The sequence below is a fragment of the Oncorhynchus keta genome, chromosome 17, assembly GCF_023373465.1.
Source record: "Oncorhynchus keta strain PuntledgeMale-10-30-2019 chromosome 17, Oket_V2, whole genome shotgun sequence".
NCBI lineage: Eukaryota > Metazoa > Chordata > Actinopteri > Salmoniformes > Salmonidae > Oncorhynchus > Oncorhynchus keta.
In genome coordinates, this window is record NC_068437.1 from 47936718 (window position 1) to 47955495 (window position 18778).

Genomic DNA, 18778 nt, shown 5'->3' on the forward strand with positions numbered 1-18778 from the left:
GTGTCCTGTAGGGAGTGTGTACCCAATGTTGTGTTCGGCTGCACGTATCCCCCTCTGAAGAATCTTGCACACCGTGGTGGTGGAGTTGCCTTAGGTGACATCAATAAGGGATCATAGCTTTCACCTGGATTCACTTGGTCAGTCCATGTCATGGAAGGAGCAGGTTTTCAGAATGTTTTGTACAGTTAGTGTATACTACAGTTTTTTTATTACATTATTTATACCAGGGGCGCAACTTTTTTTAACGAGTCGAATAAACACTCCAACGGCCTTCCCGACCTCTCGGGGGCGTCCGCATGTTCCTAAAGCACATTGTTGACCGTCCCCCCCGTCCCCAGTGAAAGTTGTGGCCCTGATTTATACTATAGTTTTAGTTCTTTATACTAAAGTTACATATTTTTTATTTCACCTGGCTGCCAATTCCTGATCTTCTGAGAACATCATTTGAGGAGTCGCCTGAAGCGTGAGAGGAATGGGAGCTGGAGGAATACAGCCCTGCTGAGGCAGAGGGCTTGTAATGAGGACGACCAGCTACTATTTTGAACTTTGTGTGGAGATCTTTCTGGTGCCCAGAGCTGCTGAGGCATCACCCAAGTGGCTGCCTCACAGACTGGAAGAGAAGAAGTCCAATGACCAAAAGAGTCAGGCTGGTTCCCAGACTTGCCCTCTACAAGATCATCAGCAGACTCCATCACCATCATCTACCATCCTCTGACCAGCTGTCTCCGCTCAAGCCATGAACCCACTCTCTCCACCTTCGGAGGATGAAGCTTTCAAAGACTTGGCCTCTATTGGTTGACCTATCATGATATATTTCTTGTTTGTTTTTTGCTCTTGAAGTGCTTTGAGATTCTATGAAAAGCGCTATAGAAATGTAATACACTATAGTTAACTGTAAATACTACAGTATAATACAGTAAATACTTTAGTCCTCAAAAACACTACAGTGAATTCTATAGTATTCACTGTATAGTATATCATACTATATTATGGTATTTTTCATGTGGGAAACCTGTGTTCAAATACTTTTTGTTTTCTTTTAAATACATTCACTATTTGATTTAGCTTGTCTGGAGTAGCTTCTATAAGTAGAGACATTTCCCTGTCGGTGAGGGTTATTTCTTCTCCCTCAGATAAAACATTGATTGCTATTTTTTAATAAACCCAAATCTGTTATGTTGCCTGCATGTCATCAAACAAATGAACAATAGTGTTTACCAAATGGCTTTGTTGTACAACACACCCGCTTATTAAAATGGCATCTCATTAGCCGCATTGAGCAGCCGTTTTACATAAGATTAATTGGCTTTTTTGAAAGCACTTTTTCTTCATTATCATTCTGTCTTGCAAATGGATTCATTGCGCAACAATGATGCATATTCATATTCATTTTAGAAGAAGCTTGGAAATTGTTAGGAAATGAGCCAAAGGTGGACCTCGGCTGGTGTACTGGCAGTACCAGGCACACGCTGAATTCTAAACACATGAGCTTCTGCCCCTGAGGCAAATGGGACCAGTTAGTTACTGTATCTGAATGGAATACGTGAGACGTTTTAAAATGGGGCATATGCCTTTTTTGTGGATTTCATAATTTGTGTCCTCTCCTAGTTCTTTTCATTATATTTTTTTGTGTGTTATAATTCAACTTTATTGTATCTAAAAAATGCATGGGCAAGACATTAGTGCAGCAAGGTGAGAGGGCAGCAAGACGAGAGGGCAGCAAGACGAGAGGGCAGAAAGACGAGAGGGCAGCAAGACGAGAGGGCAGCAAGACGAGAGGGCAGAAAGACGAGAGGGCAGCAAGACGAGAGGCCAGCAAGACGAGAGGGCAGCAAGACGAGAGTGCAGCAAGACGAGAGTGCAGCAAGACGAGAGGGCAGCAAGACGAGAGTGCAGCAAGACGAGAGGGCAGCAAGACGAGAGGGCAGCAAGACGAGAGTGCATGTAGGCTACACTCTTTTTGGAGTATGTGGTGCATGTGTGTACTGTTGGTATGTTTCTGTATAGGACTCAACAGTAGGACATTGAAGTCATATAAGAATATTTCCAGTTATCTCATCCTCTTTCTGGACATCAATAATAAAAGCAGGAATGCTTTCACTAGCCTCTGATTTGATATTTCACCAAGTTCAGGGATAGTTTACAGTATGCATAAGTTCCTGTGAGGGCTACTAGCAAAGTTTTGAAAAAACAAAGTTTTGAAAAAACAGATAGGATTGGTTATTTTTAAGACCTATACTCCAGTATGTAAGAATGTGTATATTGCTACATCAGAGAGATACCAGGTGTGTGTTCCAAATGGCACCCTAGTCCTTACATAGTGTACTACTTCTGACCATGTGCCCTATGGGACCTGGTCAAAAGTGGTGCACTTTATAGGGAATAGGGTGCCATTTCAGACACAGGTTGAACCAGGTTGAGAGCCTGCCTTAAGGTTGAACAAAACAAAAAGTTTTCTTTATGCATTAAAATACGAATTGTATAATGTTTTACCTGAGCCTTGCAGAAATACTTCAATGTTAAAGGGCTTGCTTTGTTAGAAGCAGAGACTGACAGCAATTTACATGTATGTACCGAAATACAAACACAGCATAGTTGAGTATGATGCATATAGCATTTGGAGGTAAAGAAAACGGCCGTCTTAACTAGAGTATGTGGTCGTCTGTTCATGCACAATGACATTACACGTCATTAATTACATACTCACTGTATACAGTACATCACTTGAATGTAAATGTCAGCGATTGGGTGCAGAGTGAAAGCGGAGTCAGGCGCAGGACACAGGTATGGAATAATCCAACACAGTATAAAGCAAAATTCCAAATAGGAACATACAACACAACTCAAACACAAACACAAACACAACCACTAACGACATGAACAATCACGGACAGAACAGAAATGTATGTCAGATGGTTAAATAGGGAATGTAATGAGGGAATGTAAAACAGGTGTGTGTGTGTAATCAGACAAAACAAAACGAAACAGTAAAATGGATCGGTAGTGACTAGAAAGCCGGTGACATCGTCCGCCGAACAAGGAGAAGGGCCGACTTCGGCGGAAGTCGTGACAGTAAAACCTCAACCTTGGCTCGTTCGTGTATGTCGTTGAATTTTGGAATTTTTTGTCTCTTGTGACTGGGTCATATTTTTATATGCAACGACATGACATACCCTTTCTGATTATTGGTGACATTTGGAGTCACCAAACATGACTATAGTCAATTTTCTATGGGGTGACAAGGGGAATCAGACATGGAAAATTAGCCAAAGTCACCAGAGTAGAAAAGCAGTTAGTCTTTGCTCTGAGCATAAATGTCAGTGAACAGTAAACCAGTCGTTAATTAAAGTGTAATTGCGTTACAGGCCGTTTAGTGCCTCATTTAATTCTGTCTGATTATGAGACTAAACATCCATTACTGATTGGAAAAAAATATTTCATCAAACATCTCATTATATGAACATATTATTATATACTCAGTTTTGGTGGTATAGGCCTATCACTTACAGTTTAGTCATTCATGTTATCAGATATTAGACTAAATATTTAGCATATTTTTTAGAAGTAAGTCAAGTGCCGCATAATGGCCACTAATGTTTGGTGGATGACTCAGAAGTGTTAGAACCACACTATAGTTGAGTAAGTAAGACTGGAGACATTAGGTCTGAAAATAGCCCATTAATGAACATCCCATAGGACACAGGGAGCCAGACAGACAAAAACAGCCTCATTAGCTTGTTGTTATTGTTGTAAACTTGTCATTTACAAAATAAAGCAGTACTGAAATCAATGAAAGCAGAGAAACTAAAACCCCCAAAACAGAATTTTGGAAAATACAAAACAGGATTTTGGGGAGAAAAAAATGTAACATATTTTATAGTGCACACTTAGAATGGTTTATTAAGTAGAACCTGCCTATTTGAAAACTAAGAAATACTAGCTTGCAACATGTTAAAAATGTTTTAAAGAATCTCATGCTAGAAAAAATCCCTGATAAGGCAGTAAAAACAAGGTCTCGACTACAGCAGGGTTGGTTGCCTGGTCAGGATTATTGGAGATAAATGACTTTTAGTGATTGGTCCAGCGCACACATTCCTCATCAAATATGAATGCTGAAGGGAAGACTGGGGAGATTGGGTGGATGCTGGATGCAGGGTTATAGGATACTCTTCATCAGTCATGAGAGAAGATGTACAGTAGAATACAGTGTCCTGCTGAGACAGCGGCTGACAGAGGATACTGCTGTTTAGGATGCTTTAGTCAACATGGAATAACGGACATGTGTTGTTCACTAAGGTAGGCTACTGCATCTCACTTAGACATGTGTTGTTCACTAAGGTAGGCTACTGTATCTCACTTAGACATTTATTGTTCACTAAGGTTGGCTACTGCATCTCACTTAGCTGTGTAAAGCAGTTTTATATCATGGTTTTTGAGCTCTCAATAGTTTGATTGTTGGGCATTACTTTCAGTGAGGTGTTTTAGGGGTTTGCTAGTAACGTACAAAAAGGAAAATGTAGAAAATGACGTAGAATTGTTTTTATGTACAGTATAATGGAATGGTGAAGTTATTCAGTATCTGCTCCTCACTTGTACAGTACTGGGGATTTGTTACATCACTTTCCTCCTTGTTCTAAAACCCAATGATATGAACACTATTCATCTCTGTGGTTACTTTCCTAATCCCAGAGGCTCATTTCCTAAGAGCACTACTTCTTCTGTTCTGTTTTCTGTTGTCAGATTGGTGGGAAACTGGGCCATCTTATTGTATCTTTCTGTGGTCCTCATTTCAAAACCACAGAGAGACAGAGCCCTTTGAAAAGCCTGCCAATGCCCTGCACTAAATGTGTGGGGAGGAGATAGTGCATTCTCATGTTATCTGCCACGGGCCCCTTGCCCCTTCAGCCATTTTCTCATTTCACAGATTTGACCAGGAGGTGACCTTGGCTTTTTAAGAGCTTTTAAGGCAGAGCCAAGTCCCCCTGTCTACCTTCCGACTCCCTTCTCCAAAACTGACAGACAGAGAGAATTCTCTCCTCTCCTCTTTTTTTTCTCTCCTGTCCTCAATGGCTTTTTTTCTCTCACCCAGAGCAGCCTCTGTCCAGTCCTTTTATAGATAGAGTGGACGAGCTGCTGACAGTTGTCTGAGGAGAAGAGAGGAAGGAGAAGAGAGAAGATATACACGTGAGGCCTCTGGTTCTGGATTAATGCTGCAGCATATGTTGATGACATGTGACGTCATACACAAAGGGCAAGGAGGGATAGTCAGTATGCAGCAGCAGGACTACTCAACACGCAGGTCAGCCATGGGCTGAATGTGGCCTGTACGTGGTGATAAATTAACAGAATTATTTTGACACTTGATAATAACTTCAGAATATGTTACATAACCATGTGGTACTGTAATGCTGTGGCATCATGTGTCTCACAGTCTGTGTCTCGCAGTAACACATTTTAATGACACCAAAGATAGTGTTCTAACTGAAACCGTGTGTGCCTGTGCGTGTGCGTGTGCGTGTGTGTGTGTGTGTGTGTGTGTGTGTGTGTGTGTGTGTGTGTGTGTGTGTGTGTGTGTGTGTGTGTGTGTGTGTGTGTGTGTGTGTGTGTGTGTGTGTGTGTGTGTGTGTGTGTGTGTGTGTGTGTGTGTGTGTGTGTGTGCGTGCGTGCATTCATATGTGCATTTATGTGTCTAGTACAACATGTCCAGTGTGTTTTCGAGTGGAAATGAGCCAGCCGTATCGCGGCCCTCCATCTCCAGCCCTCCCCAGCGGGCCTCTGGCGGAGTGCTAATCTGGGTCAAAGAGCAAACTGCTGAGAAGGGCCTGGGAGAGGCTCGCTTACACATGAATCATTTCTCACGCCTCCCGTCCTCATTATGCTCGCCACTGATGGAACCACAAAGCCTTTCATGTTTCCTTTTGACCTTAAAGGTAAATACCCAGATAACACTGTGGAAGCAGCCCGGCACCCAATTCACTGTAGCATTCATTGCCTTTACCCCCATCACAGAGACACTTTGAGGGTGTTGCTCCTCGGTCTGATCAGACCCTGTCATTACAGTGGAACTCATATCCTCTTTCAACTGGCCGCTGTGATGTTACAAATGTATGTCAACAGATCACTGTACTCACTGTACGGACCATTCCAATCTTAAAGAACCCTTTTACGATTGCATTTCAATCATGGCTAACACCGAGCTATCAGGAGCGCTGGTACTGCAGCCAGAGAACTACCATTTGTTCCAAGTGTTTTGAAGCCTGATTGCGCTGAAGCTAGCATCAATGGGCGACATGTTCAATATTGTTCAAAAAAAAAATCCCAGAAGCTACCCCACCTGTGTCACCTGCTCTGGTCCTTGCATAAAAAGCTTGGATGGTAATAAATGGCAATGAGTTTTAGGACTGTATGTGGATCCAAACTGCGGCTGGACTTAGAACAAAGCTTAGCTTCCTAGAAGTCAGCAAAAATAGGTAATGGTGTTGAGTTGGAAGAATCCATAACACTGTGGACTTCTGCCAGACAGAGGGAGGCTTAGAGAGTATTCAAATTTAGGTCTATGCAGTCACTACCAAAAGTCCTTCTGGATAAGAGCGTCTGCTAAACGACTAAAATGTTAATAGATATGCAGGCAGGAAGGCATTGGTATGAGGAATGTTTCTGATTTCCTGTTTGTGAGGTGCACCACCAAGCCCTTATGGGAGAACAGCTGGAGTTGCAGTTGTCAACGGGCTGGCTCTGGCTCCCATGGGGCAGTGGTGGCAGCGAGGGCCAGCTTGGACAGCATGTCTGGGGGGAAACACACACACACACACACAGTGTGTCCTGGGGGGAATCTCACACACAACCTCCCGTTAGAGTCTGTGCGATCAGGCTGCTGACAGCGGTGACAGGCCTGGAGCAGGAGGGGAGTGTGTGTACATCTGTTTGGACCCTGGCACCGATGAGCCTCTGGAGTTCCACACAGCCAGCCAGCTTGTCGGTACCGGTTACTGGTAGAACACAGCGTCTGGACCCGATGAAGATGATCAGATCTGATAAGGTGTTGGCAGCTAAGTGAGCACACAGTCACGATGCCGACAGACTGAGCAGCAAACAAGAGGGGCGCAGAATCAATGCGGGTGTGTCATGTAGTTTCAGTAGAAGTTAGAATAGGAGTTAGTGGAATACAAGATGGAAGAGAAGCTGTATCTTGTCAGGTTGGGGAACATGATTGACAATGTTCCAGCCTTGATAGTTGTAGCCTTGTTCGGGTGTATGGTAATATCTATGGATTGCATGATGAAATTGCTTTCAACTTTTTAATTTATTGCTCCAAAGAGTGATAGTGCACCAATAGTAATCCCTTTCGGTGTGCTGCCTATGTTGATAATTCAGCATCTTTCGAAAAAGAGGTCGATATCTGACAAAGTCTTTGTAGATGATAGATTCTCTTTGTGTGACAAATTCCATAAGAATGTGGTAATTGGTCAACTGTTTGGTCAATTTGAATTCTTTGCTAAAAAATAAAAATAAATCATAATGAAGGGATTTATTATTCCGCGCTTTGCTACAATTTTGTTATCAACACCAGCCTCCGGTATTTCCCTCTTTTGTGGGAGAAAGAAAATCCATTGAAAGTGGCTGAAGGCCTGACACAAAGCAACTGCTGAACCCCTGCAAATCTGCAGGCTTAATTGATTATTTGTGCAGAGCTGTATATCTGTGAGGTGCAGGATACCCAGGGGAAATAATGTCAAACAGATAACAACATCAAATGTGGGAGAATAGCTTTCTGCTGCCCATTTTATTCATCTTTCCCCTTTTCTCATTCACAATGTGTTTTCCATCCGGGTTTTCCCATTACACGAGGCTCGCCTAGTTTTAAAAATGTTTAAGTGTCACTAAATCGCTGAGTTTAAAGTGACTTAGACTCGAAAGAAAAGTGTTTGTTAAGGGTTTATTTGGACGTCTGAATATCACATTGCGACTCCAAGGTTGTTCCCACCTCATACTCCCAGAGGAGAACTCTTCACTACAAAATCTTTACTTCATTATTCCGTCTTCCTCAGTGCCCTGCTGCCAGTAGCCTGCTAAAGGAATTAATTCATTATGTAGATAATACTGTACACAAACACATTGAAAAGCTAGGTTTTCTTGATTATTTTATTGCCAGAGCTTGTCAAATGCAGGTTTCAGAGATATTTCACTTTTGCTTTGACAGTGTGACCATTCTCTGGGGTGGTATTTTGAATATATAATATTCAATATAATATAATTTTATTTCAGTGGGGTAAGCTACAGAGGAGTCGAGCCTTGAGAGGCATTAGTGGAAATTGTGGAATTTGACTTGAGTTTTGTACTTACAGTGCTCAACTCAACTCCCTTTAACTACTTGTTACTTTCCTCACTCTTCAGATCAATTTCCCTTACAGACTGTAAGTGACAGGTAGCAGTCTTTCATAGATAGCTATCAAACCATTTCCAACAGATGTGAGAGACTACTACAGCGTGTTGTGTACTGTTATCATATCATAAGTAGTATTCTATCAATGAGTGGCAGTGGTGCGGTTTCTTTGGTTCAGTTCGAAGTACAATGGCTCTTTATCACTATCCTGCTGCAATGTTACAGCAAGGAGGTCGGATGGCTGAGGAAGTCATTGACTGCCATTATGACAGCCCATTAAAATACACTTACCCCTTTCTCTGCAAACCACAGACTAAGCTCCTCTGGACTCATGATAGTCAACACATGCACGCATGCACTCGCACATTCATATTTTAGAGACAGTCCGTTACACTTATAGACACATACCCTCAAAAACTTTGATTTTGGTACAGGATATGCATATTGCATATCAAAAGCCATTCCTTTTGGGGAAAGCAGTGCAGATTTCGGGCACATCCTTGCCACAGCAGCTCTTTGAGTGTGCAATAAGAGTGTAGAGAGTGAAGTAGGTACCTGCAGCTGTGCCTTTGGCAGGTTTAGGCCACAGCTTCCTCTATCAAGCCCGAGCCCAGATAGACTGAATTATTGAAACAAGATATGCATCCCAAATGTCACCCTATTCCCTTTTAAGAGCACTACTTTTTGACCATGGCCCTACTTTTGACTAGTACTCGAATAGGGTGCCATTCAGGATGCAGGCAAGCAGCCAGTACAAAGTGCTAATCCAACCTGCATTATCAGGACACCAAATCCAGCACTCATGTGTGAGAGACAGAATACCACCCACCCAGCATGAAGCAGAAAATTCTAAAATTGCCCAGTTGTGTAATTGTAGTATTTCGTCTGCAGTGGCCCAACTAACATTTATTTTGTGTATTTCAAGATCCTTTTCTTTCTTCCAACCTCTCCCCTGTTGTAATTTCCTTCTTTTCCAGGAATGTAGTTTAAAAAAGTGGCTGAAAAAGGTTGCCAGTGACACATTTTGCTGTGGCTGTTGGCTTTTGACAGGAAGAGCTGACAGAGGTGACTCAGGAACTATTTTGTCAGGTGGTGGTGTTGTGTCCACTGTGCTGCTGCTGTGGAGTGAAGTCACCACTGCAGCTTTTTGTCTGATGTTAGTCAACCACACTACAGAGGTACCTTTGGAAGGACATACAGATGTACGATCTTAACGTGATCACTCTTTTTGTTGCTGAGAATGTCCCTGCACCACAGAAAATGCAGATGACCTTTGTGATTTACATAGATTCACTGAAAACCAGTTATATTAACAGTATGTAATTTTCTTCTAGACTACTTTTAGTTAGCTAATAGCCTAACATTATGGACTAAACGTTCAAATCCTCTTGCTGCAGGATTATTTAGCTGTGATAATATAGGTCAAATGAAGATCCTACATCTGTAATTATCCGGCCTGTTCTCACTCTAGCCCACATCAGCTAAAACCTGCCACTTTGTGGTCTCTTCAACAACCAGGGTCGGCCAGCCCTGCAGTAAATTGCACTGACTGAGTTTGGATTTGAATGGCTGTGTGGCAGTGTAGGCTACTATTTGAGAGAGAGATTTGGATGTCACAAGCTGTCAGTGTAGATGAAGAGAGCTACTTGTTTGGCTCAAGATTATATTATTACTATTATTAGAACTCTTGGCCACTAATTGATGCATTTACAGTAAGCAGGTGTTTCTTTAGGCTACCATCATAATGATTAGAACCAAGGCTCCATCAATACCTGTTCTTTTATCAATGATTTGTTCAATACTTTTTATACCTTTTTATACTGTATATCTTGGCTACTACAGGACGTGGAGATATACAGATGTAGAAATTAAAGGAGAGTTGTCTGTTAAAGTGTTTTCAACTCTATAAGCCATAATTATGCAAAATTGCAAAAGCATCAAGAGTGTCTAATTACACACAACCAATACCAGTCATGATTGAATAAATAGCCTTCAAAGAGACAGGATGTTAGCGTCAGTTTTAGACCAAAACAGAAATGTATTGACCAGCCCTATTCCCAGGTGATCCAGGCTCCCGGTGTTCGTGATTGATGTGTGTGTGGTCATTGAACCAAGCTTACAGCTAGTTTGTATTCCATTAGGCATCTCTGGGGCTTTGTAGCAGTGTCACAAAAGAGCTTGCTGACGCCTAATTGCGTTCTAGAAAAAAAAGATGTATTTTTATGTCACTCTTCGTATTCTTTGATCCATTTCTGGTGGTACTAGTTGTATTCCACGAGAATATTTATGTCAGTTGTTTTGCCAGTGCCATGTTATTTTGAAAATAGTTTTTTCCCACTATGCACTATGTCCAGGAAGAGTTGTACTAACGTGATTCCAGTACAACAAGTGATGCTTGAAAGAACAGGAAATTATTTATAACCACTTCATCTGATGGCAGTCTGTAGGCCAACCCAGTCTCATGAACTAAACAGTGGGGCAAAAAAGCATTTTAGTCAGCCACCAGTTGTGCAAGTTCTCCCACTTAAAAAGATTAGAGAGGCCTGTAATTTTCATCATAGCTACACTTCAACTATGACAGACAAAATGAGGGGGAAAAATCCAGAAAATCATATTGTAGGATTTTTTATGAATTTATTTGCAAATGATGGTGGAAAATAAGTATTTGGTCACCTACAAACAAGCAAGATTTCTGGCTCTCACAGACCTGTAACTTCTTCTTTAAGAGGCTCCTCTGTCCTCCACTTGTTACCTTTATTAATGGCACCTGTTTGAACTTGTTATCAGTATAAAAGACACCTGTCCACAACCTCAAACAGTCACACTCCAAACTCCACTATAGCCAAGACCAAAGAGCTGTCAAAGGACACCAGAAACAAAATTGTAGACCTGCACCAGGCTGGGAAGACTGAATCTGCAATAGGTAAGCAGCTTGGTTTGAAGAAATCAACTGTGGGAGCAAATATTAGGAAACGGAAGACATACAAGACCACTGATAATCTCCCTCGATCTGGGGCTCTACGCAAGATCTCACCCCGTGGGGTCAAAATGATCACAAGAACGGTGAGCAAAAATCCCAGAACCACACGGGGGGGGACCTAGTGAATGACCTGCAGAGAGCTGGGACCAAAGTAACAAAGCCTACCATCAGTAACACACTACACCGCCAGGGACTCAAATCCTGCAGTGCCAGACGTGTCCCCCTGCTTAAGCCAGTACATGTCCAGGCCCGTCTGAAGTTTGCTAGAGAGCATTTGGATGATCCAGAAGAAGATTGTGAGAATGTCAGATGAATCCAATATACAACTTTTTGGTAAAAACTCAACTCGTCGTGTTTGGAGGACAAAGAATGCTGAGTTGCATCCAAAGAACACCATACCTACTGTGAAGCATGGGGGTGGAAACATCATGCTTTGAGGCTGTTTTTCTGCAAAGGAACCAGGACGACTGATCCGTGTAAAGAATGAATGGGGCCATGTATCGTGAGATTTTGAGTGAAAACCTCCATCCATCAGCAAGGGCATTGAAGATGAAACGTGGCTGGGTCTTTCAGCATGACAATGATACCAAACACACCACCCGGGCAATGAAGGAGTGGCTTCGTAAGAAGCATTTCAAGGTCCTGGAGTGGCCTAGCCAGTCTCCAGATCTCAACCCCATAGAAAATCTTTGGAGGGAGTTGAACGTCTGTGTTGCCCAGCAACAGCCACAAAACTGCTCTAGAGAAGATCTGCATGGAGGAATGTGCCAAAATACCAGCAACAGTGTGTGAAAACCTTGTGAAGACTTACAGAAAACGTTTGACCTCTGTCATTGCCAACAAAGGGTATATAACAAAGTATTGAGATAAACTTTTTTATTGACCAAATACTTATTTTCCACCATAATTTGCAAATAAATTCATTAAAAATCCTACAATGTGATTTTCTGGATTTTTTTCTCTCATTTTGTCTGTCATAGTTGAAGTGTACCTATGATGAAAATTACAGGCCTCTCTCATCTTTTTAAGTGGGAGAACTTGCACAATTAGTGGCTGACTAAATACTTTTTTGCCCCACTGTATGTTCCAATTCAATGTTTTTCTACTGGCTTGCTAATGTGCCGTTCCCCCTGTGTTTCCCTGCAGATCCCAGTGAGTGTCTCCATCATGAGGCTGGTGTGGAAGTCCCTGGACAAGATGAGGTGTTTCCGTAAACGCTCCACCATCCCCTTTCTGGGGGTCCTGATCACCTGTCTCCTCTTCCTCAACCTGTACATGGAGGATGGATACGTCCTGGTGAGTCTTCTTCTATATTTTTCACTCATAAAGGGCAAGTTCACACAATTTTTTTAACGGTCAGATGTCAAAAGTTTAAAGGCAGGCTTAGTCTACCTCCAGGCTCCGATCCCAAATAACGTTTTTTTTTTAAGTAATAGCCACAATATAATAACTACTATTTAGAGGGTGCCTCTCTATTCCATTGTTTTGGGATTGAGGCCTGCAGATTCCCGGCTGATGTAGGATCCTCACAGCAGATGGCATAGAATATGGATTCCAAACTAGATCCGTTTTTGGGCTATTAAAACATCTGACAGAACTCTCTCCTCTCCTTAATCAAACAACATCATTTTCACCCACAAGTTCACTTTAGTATTTAACCATGTTGTCCCTTTTATAATTACTTGTTTTCAAAAGGAAACATATTTAAATTTTCATGATGTGGACCCAAAGCCGATGATTTATTTTTTATTCATGATGCCATCAAATCTTGGTAATCATAACACATTATATGTATTTGTTATTTAAATTATTGAGGAGTTTCGCATATCTTCAATGATATTGTGCTCTCACAAAGTCCATTTCCATGGCAATGAAAAATGCCTCAATGGTTTTAGAAATCTTTGAAATCAGTATGACGCATCCACATTTCTTATCGGTTGGCTAACCCTTCTTTTTCTTTTATACAGGATATTCTTGAGGAGTTTAAAATCAAAGTGTGTTATTTCTGCCTCTGTATTATTTACAGACGAATGTGAGACATGTCAAGGAAATTAGTTGACTTTGCTGTGTGTGTTTGTCTGCAGCTTAGATGAGATGAGACACTGGTTTGTCTGGCATTCACTATATGAAGTCGTCTCATCTGATCTGTTGTCTTTGTTGTGTGTTGCAGGAGGAGGATAAAAGACCTCTGAGAGAGACATCAATGCATCCTTCAAACACTGAGAGATATGTTCACACCTTCAGAGACCTCACTAATTTCTCTGGAAACATAAACGTCACATATCGTTACCTCGCTGGGAACCCACTGCCCCGAAAGAGTAATTGTATCTTTGACTGTCATTACATGTTGTTTTATCTTGGTCACCTTCATCTTTGTTATTCCACAAATTTTATTTTCAATGTACGCTTTAATAAAATATACTTTTCTGTTTACAGAATATCTTACAATTGGATTGTCATCCGTGAAAAGAAAAAGAGGAAATTACCTCATGGAGACGATCAAATCTATTTTTGACCAGTCCAGTTATGAGGAGCTGAAAGAGATTGTGGTGGTGGTCCACCTGGCAGACTTTGACCTGGCCTGGTGTGAAAACCTGGTGCAGGACATCTCCAGGAAGTTTGCCCACCACATCATCGCTGGGCATCTCCTGGTGATCCATGCCCCTGAAGAGTATTATCCATCACTGGATGGGCTAAAAAGGAACTACAATGACCCAGAGGACAGGGTACGATTCCGCTCCAAACAGAACGTGGACTATGCCTTTCTCCTCAACTTCTGCACCAACCTCTCTGATTTCTACATGATGCTGGAGGATGATGTGCGCTGCTCACGGAACTTTCTGACATCCCTGAAGAAGGTGGTCACCTCCAGGGAAGGCTCCTACTGGGTGATGCTGGAGTTCTCCAAGCTTGGCTACATAGGGAAGCTCTACCACTCAAGAGACTTGCCACGCCTGGCCCACTTCTTGCTCATGTTCTACCAGGAGATGCCTTGTGACTGGCTCCTCATTCACTTCCGGGACCTGCTTGCCCAGAAAGACGTGATCCGCTTCAAGCCCTCCTTGTTCCAGCACATGGGCTACTACTCCTCATATAAAGGGGCAGAGAACAAGTTGAAGGATGATGACTTTGAAGAAGACTCCATTGATATCCCTGACAACCCTCCTGCTAGCCTGTATACAAACATTCATGTATTTGAAAACTATGATGCCACCAAGGCTTATAGTAGTGTGGACGAATACTTTTGGGGGAAACCCCCTTCTACCGGAGACTTCTTTGTTATAGTCTTCAACAAATCAACTAAAATAAGCAAGATAAAAATCGTGACAGGAACGGACGATCGTCAGAACGATATCCTGCACCATGGAGCTCTGGAAGTAGGAGAGAAGCTGGTGGGGACAAAGAGAGGAAGGCAGTGTTCTTCCTACATCACGTTAGGGGAGTTTAAATATGGCAACATTGAGGTTCAAGACGTGGACCACAAGATTGCCTTTGACATTGAGTGTGTTCGTATTGTGGTGACTGCCAGTCAGAAAGAATGGCTGATTATTAGGAGTATAAGCTTGTGGACTACACAACCTCCCAGTCAATGAGGACAATACAAAAACAGTTGGTTTAGACAACAGTTGGTTTAGTAATTCATTTGACAGTGTATTTATTTATGTACTTATTTATGTATTTATTTTCACATTATTGCATTTATTTTATAATTTATTTATTCATTTTATAGTATACTGTATGTATTCATTCATATTTTGATCTAGAATTTTTTATATTTGAAGGTACCTTTATTGAATTATGGAAATCCTCACAATCCATGTTTTTGACTGACTGACCTCTTTTATGGGTGTGACCCTTTTTATGGGTGTGACCCGTTTCTATGGGTGTGAGTATATAGGAATGGTCTGTTGGTTATTTCACTCATGATGTTATTTATTTTTCTGTATATTTTTCTCAGTTTCTTTCCACATCGAAAGCAGCCTCTGGGTTCTCTGGCCTTGAACAGTGTTGCTTAATAAATAACACCCCTGCAGACAGTTTTTGCCCCAGGAACATAGCATTGCACCAAATGTTCTTGCTATCAGTAAGTACTGTAGCTCCATTCACCTCTTTCCGAAGTTATCCTTTCCATGTTACCCTATAAGCATTATGATGGTAAATATTTCCACAAATATCCATTGTGTCAGGGCTTTACTTTTGTCAGTGCTGCTTCAATCCCTCCTATCTAGGCTAGTGTGGTGTTGAAGTGTTGGAGCGAGCTGTGCTATTTCCCTGGTGCTGTATGTTCCATCAGAACCACTGACGGGAGAACAATGTTTGTTTTCACCCATCTTCTCTAACAGCTTAGATCGGATTGTGAAAAATAGGGTGGACCTGATCTTTCCCTTTTTTCCACCACAGCACAATTTTACCCCAGTAAATTGGTCTGTGTTTGGCACTCTCTCTCTGCTTTACACCAGCAAACAACAACCCCCCTGGAGCTAGGCTCTCCAGTACATTTTCTCTCTTTCCCCTATGTTGTGCTCTCAGCCGCTAATGTATCTTCTCTTAGAATGTTTCTGTAATATAGAAACAAATACATTTTACTCTGTGTGGTACCCATGGGCGATGGTAACTTAAAGTCACCGTCTGTAAAATGTTCAGTAATATGCAATTAATAAAATATACCCTGTCATTTTGAAAAAATACGTATAAAGTCAATTCTCAAAATGAGATAAGGACTACTGTCATAACAATTCAGAAACGATTTTGAAGAATCACCTTGTCCTCTCCCTTTTCATACAATGTTGATCTTTTAGCAAGTGTAGCTTTGTGACAAATATCTTTCCATAATCAAGAGCATCATCAATTTCAACAAATCTTTGCAATGCAATAAAATGATAAATGTTTGCATACATGAAACCAATATTCTGTTGAAATACTAAAGGTGGAGGTGGAGGCATGGTTCAAAACCTTCAGCAGTTTTTCTTTTCACACAAAATGCCTTGTTATGGTATACCTGTTGTTTCAGTCAATCACATCCATTTCTAAAGCCCATTTTACATCAGCAGTTGCTTATACAGAAACCCAGCTTAAAACCCCAAAGAGCAAGCAATGCAGATGTAGAAGCACAGTGGCTGGGGAAAACCCCCTACAAAGGAACCTAGTGAGAAACATAGAGAGGAACCAGGCTCTGAGGGGTGGCCTGTCCTCTTCTGGCTGTGCCAGGAGGGGATTATAAGGGTGCATGGCCTTTTCCATGTTGTTCTCCCATTTGGTCTTGTTCAGACACAGATCAAGGGTTTCTCTTTATCCATGGCTCTGATCTATTCATTATAAGGGTCTGTGTTCCAAATCACCTTGAATACCAACCTTTTCCTTCTTATCAAGCATTTGATTACATGAGGCCCCAACCTCTTATGACTTCATTTTGTGCATGTTAAAAAGTCAGTAAATAAGGTAATTATTCACTGTTTATAGCTCCTCCTTTCTATACAATTGCTATGGTCATAATTAAACTGTAGTGCTCTGTACAAACAAACCTTTTAGTAGATGCTCTTATCCAGGGCAATTTACAGGAGCAATTAGGCTTTAGTGCCTTGCTCAAGGGCTCTGGGATTCAAACCAGCAATCTTCCGGTTACTGGCCCAATGCTCTTAACCACTAGGTTACCTGCTGTCCCGTCATCTTTTGTACAGGTCATCAAAACATATATTACTTCTTCTTATGCCCATTCTACAAAATTATATAGTTTCACTTCAAATCCTCTGCCGTTTAGAACATAATGTCTTACTGCAAACATTATTAAAAGGCCCAGTGTGGTCCTTTCATTCAAATTTTGTGGACTTTATTGAAAAGTGTAAGAACATTATTACAGAATGCAATGAAATATATGTGCTGATGTACACAGCAGTGCCAACGAATCAGGTCAGTGTACTGTAATGATACAGCTTAAGCCATGGACACGTCACAGTAGGATCTCTAGTTTTCCTGGAATCCCTGGAAGCATTCCTGGGATAGAGATTGTGATTCCAAGATTCCTTTATTTGATCCTGGGAGGTTGTTGTACATGGATATTACTTGAGGGGAAATTGCTGTCATAGCTGAAGAAAGACTGAAGTCAAAACTAGCATTTACATCTTGGTGGGGAAACATAGAAATATTAATAAATTCTGTTCGGCTCAGAGTCAGCAAACTGATGCGTACAGCTGTTCCGCCTTTGGCGACCTGACTTCAAACAGCAATATCTCCTAATACTTTTTAGTGAGCTCAACGTATACATTATGTGGTAGCTAATGCACCACATTAGATAATTCCAGGGTGTTTTTTTATAATAATTTCCAACAGATCAGTAGCCATGCTACCCAGGAGCCTTCTGTCACTGTTCCCATAACTCACAAATAACAAGAGAAAGCAGTGTATAAATGGAAATTCTGGGCTGTTGGGAAGTTTTGCTGTCTTCCAATTGTGAGTGTACAAAGGTGCATGCATCTGAACAACGCCAAGTGTTAAGTGAGTAATTAAAGCCTTTTATATTCCAGGATCTATAACTTGTTGTCCAGCATCTGCAGTGGAACTTGACTGAAAATGTACTTGGTTTGTGACTAGATGCTTACCAATACTACCTTACTTACTTACAACAGGTTAAATCTCACTTGTGCTATATTGTTCAGTGGAGAGAATGTGTAGAGATGTCGTTTTCGTGTTGTATTTTCCAACATTGTTCGTCAAACTGTACTGTATGTATATTGTTGTAAAAGGACATATATTTTTTTACATGTATCATTTCAAATGTTTTATTGCATATATTGTATTTAAAATCAATTTAGATTAAACAAAATGAATGCCAATAACCTTGGGGGAAGTACATTGACTTTGCAAAAGTCTACCACTACTTTCATTGATATTAAAAGGGGAAAAAACCGCTGTGTGAGAAATTGTACAGCACAAAATGATGAATGACATCATTGTCTGCATCAGTACATTCAGTGGGGCATGAATATGGTATTCAATAGTTAAAGGAGAGAGAAAGAGCTACTGAGAACAAGGTAGCCTTGAGTCAATACAGTATGTGTTATTATAATGTCTTTGCCTGAACATGTTACAGTATGTTTTGATATAGAAATGTTTACCAATAAATGTAGATCCTGCAATTTGGCTACCCTCGTCACAGTGCAAATAAAAAAAACTGGTGTGACATTTGCTGTTCCTTGAAACTTCCAGCAAACGCAGGAAGGCAACGTGTTTGACTCAGATCTTGCAGTAGCCAAGAGCAAAATCCATACATTATTCATTTCAACATTCATGTGCTTTCTGCCTTTTTACTGCATACTTAATGTCTATGTAGTGCTAGGGTCTTACTGCCTTTTTACTGCATACTTAATGTATGTGTAGTGCTAGGGTCTTACTGCCTTTTTACTGCATACTTAATGTCT

At 41.2% G+C, this 18778-nt stretch overlaps 1 protein-coding gene across 3 annotated transcripts in view; it reads left to right on the forward strand.

Annotated features, from left to right (window-relative positions):
• mgat4c (mgat4 family member C) overlaps window positions 1-18196 on the forward strand; it is a 189564-nt gene extending 171368 nt beyond the window's left edge. For 2 of the 3 annotated variants that reach the window (XM_052466289.1, XM_052466290.1), the window contains 3 exons: window positions 12510-12659; window positions 13534-13681; window positions 13800-18196. In XM_052466289.1, the coding sequence (XP_052322249.1) occupies window positions 12531-12659; window positions 13534-13681; window positions 13800-14956 (1434 nt within the window). In that variant the 5' untranslated portion in view covers window positions 12510-12530 and the 3' untranslated portion in view covers window positions 14957-18196. Of the gene's footprint in view, window positions 1-4056; window positions 4297-12509; window positions 12660-13533; window positions 13682-13799 lie in introns of those variants that run through there. The other variant, XM_052466291.1, reaches the window with a different exon arrangement.
• The last annotated feature ends 582 nt before the right edge of the window (window positions 18197-18778 follow it).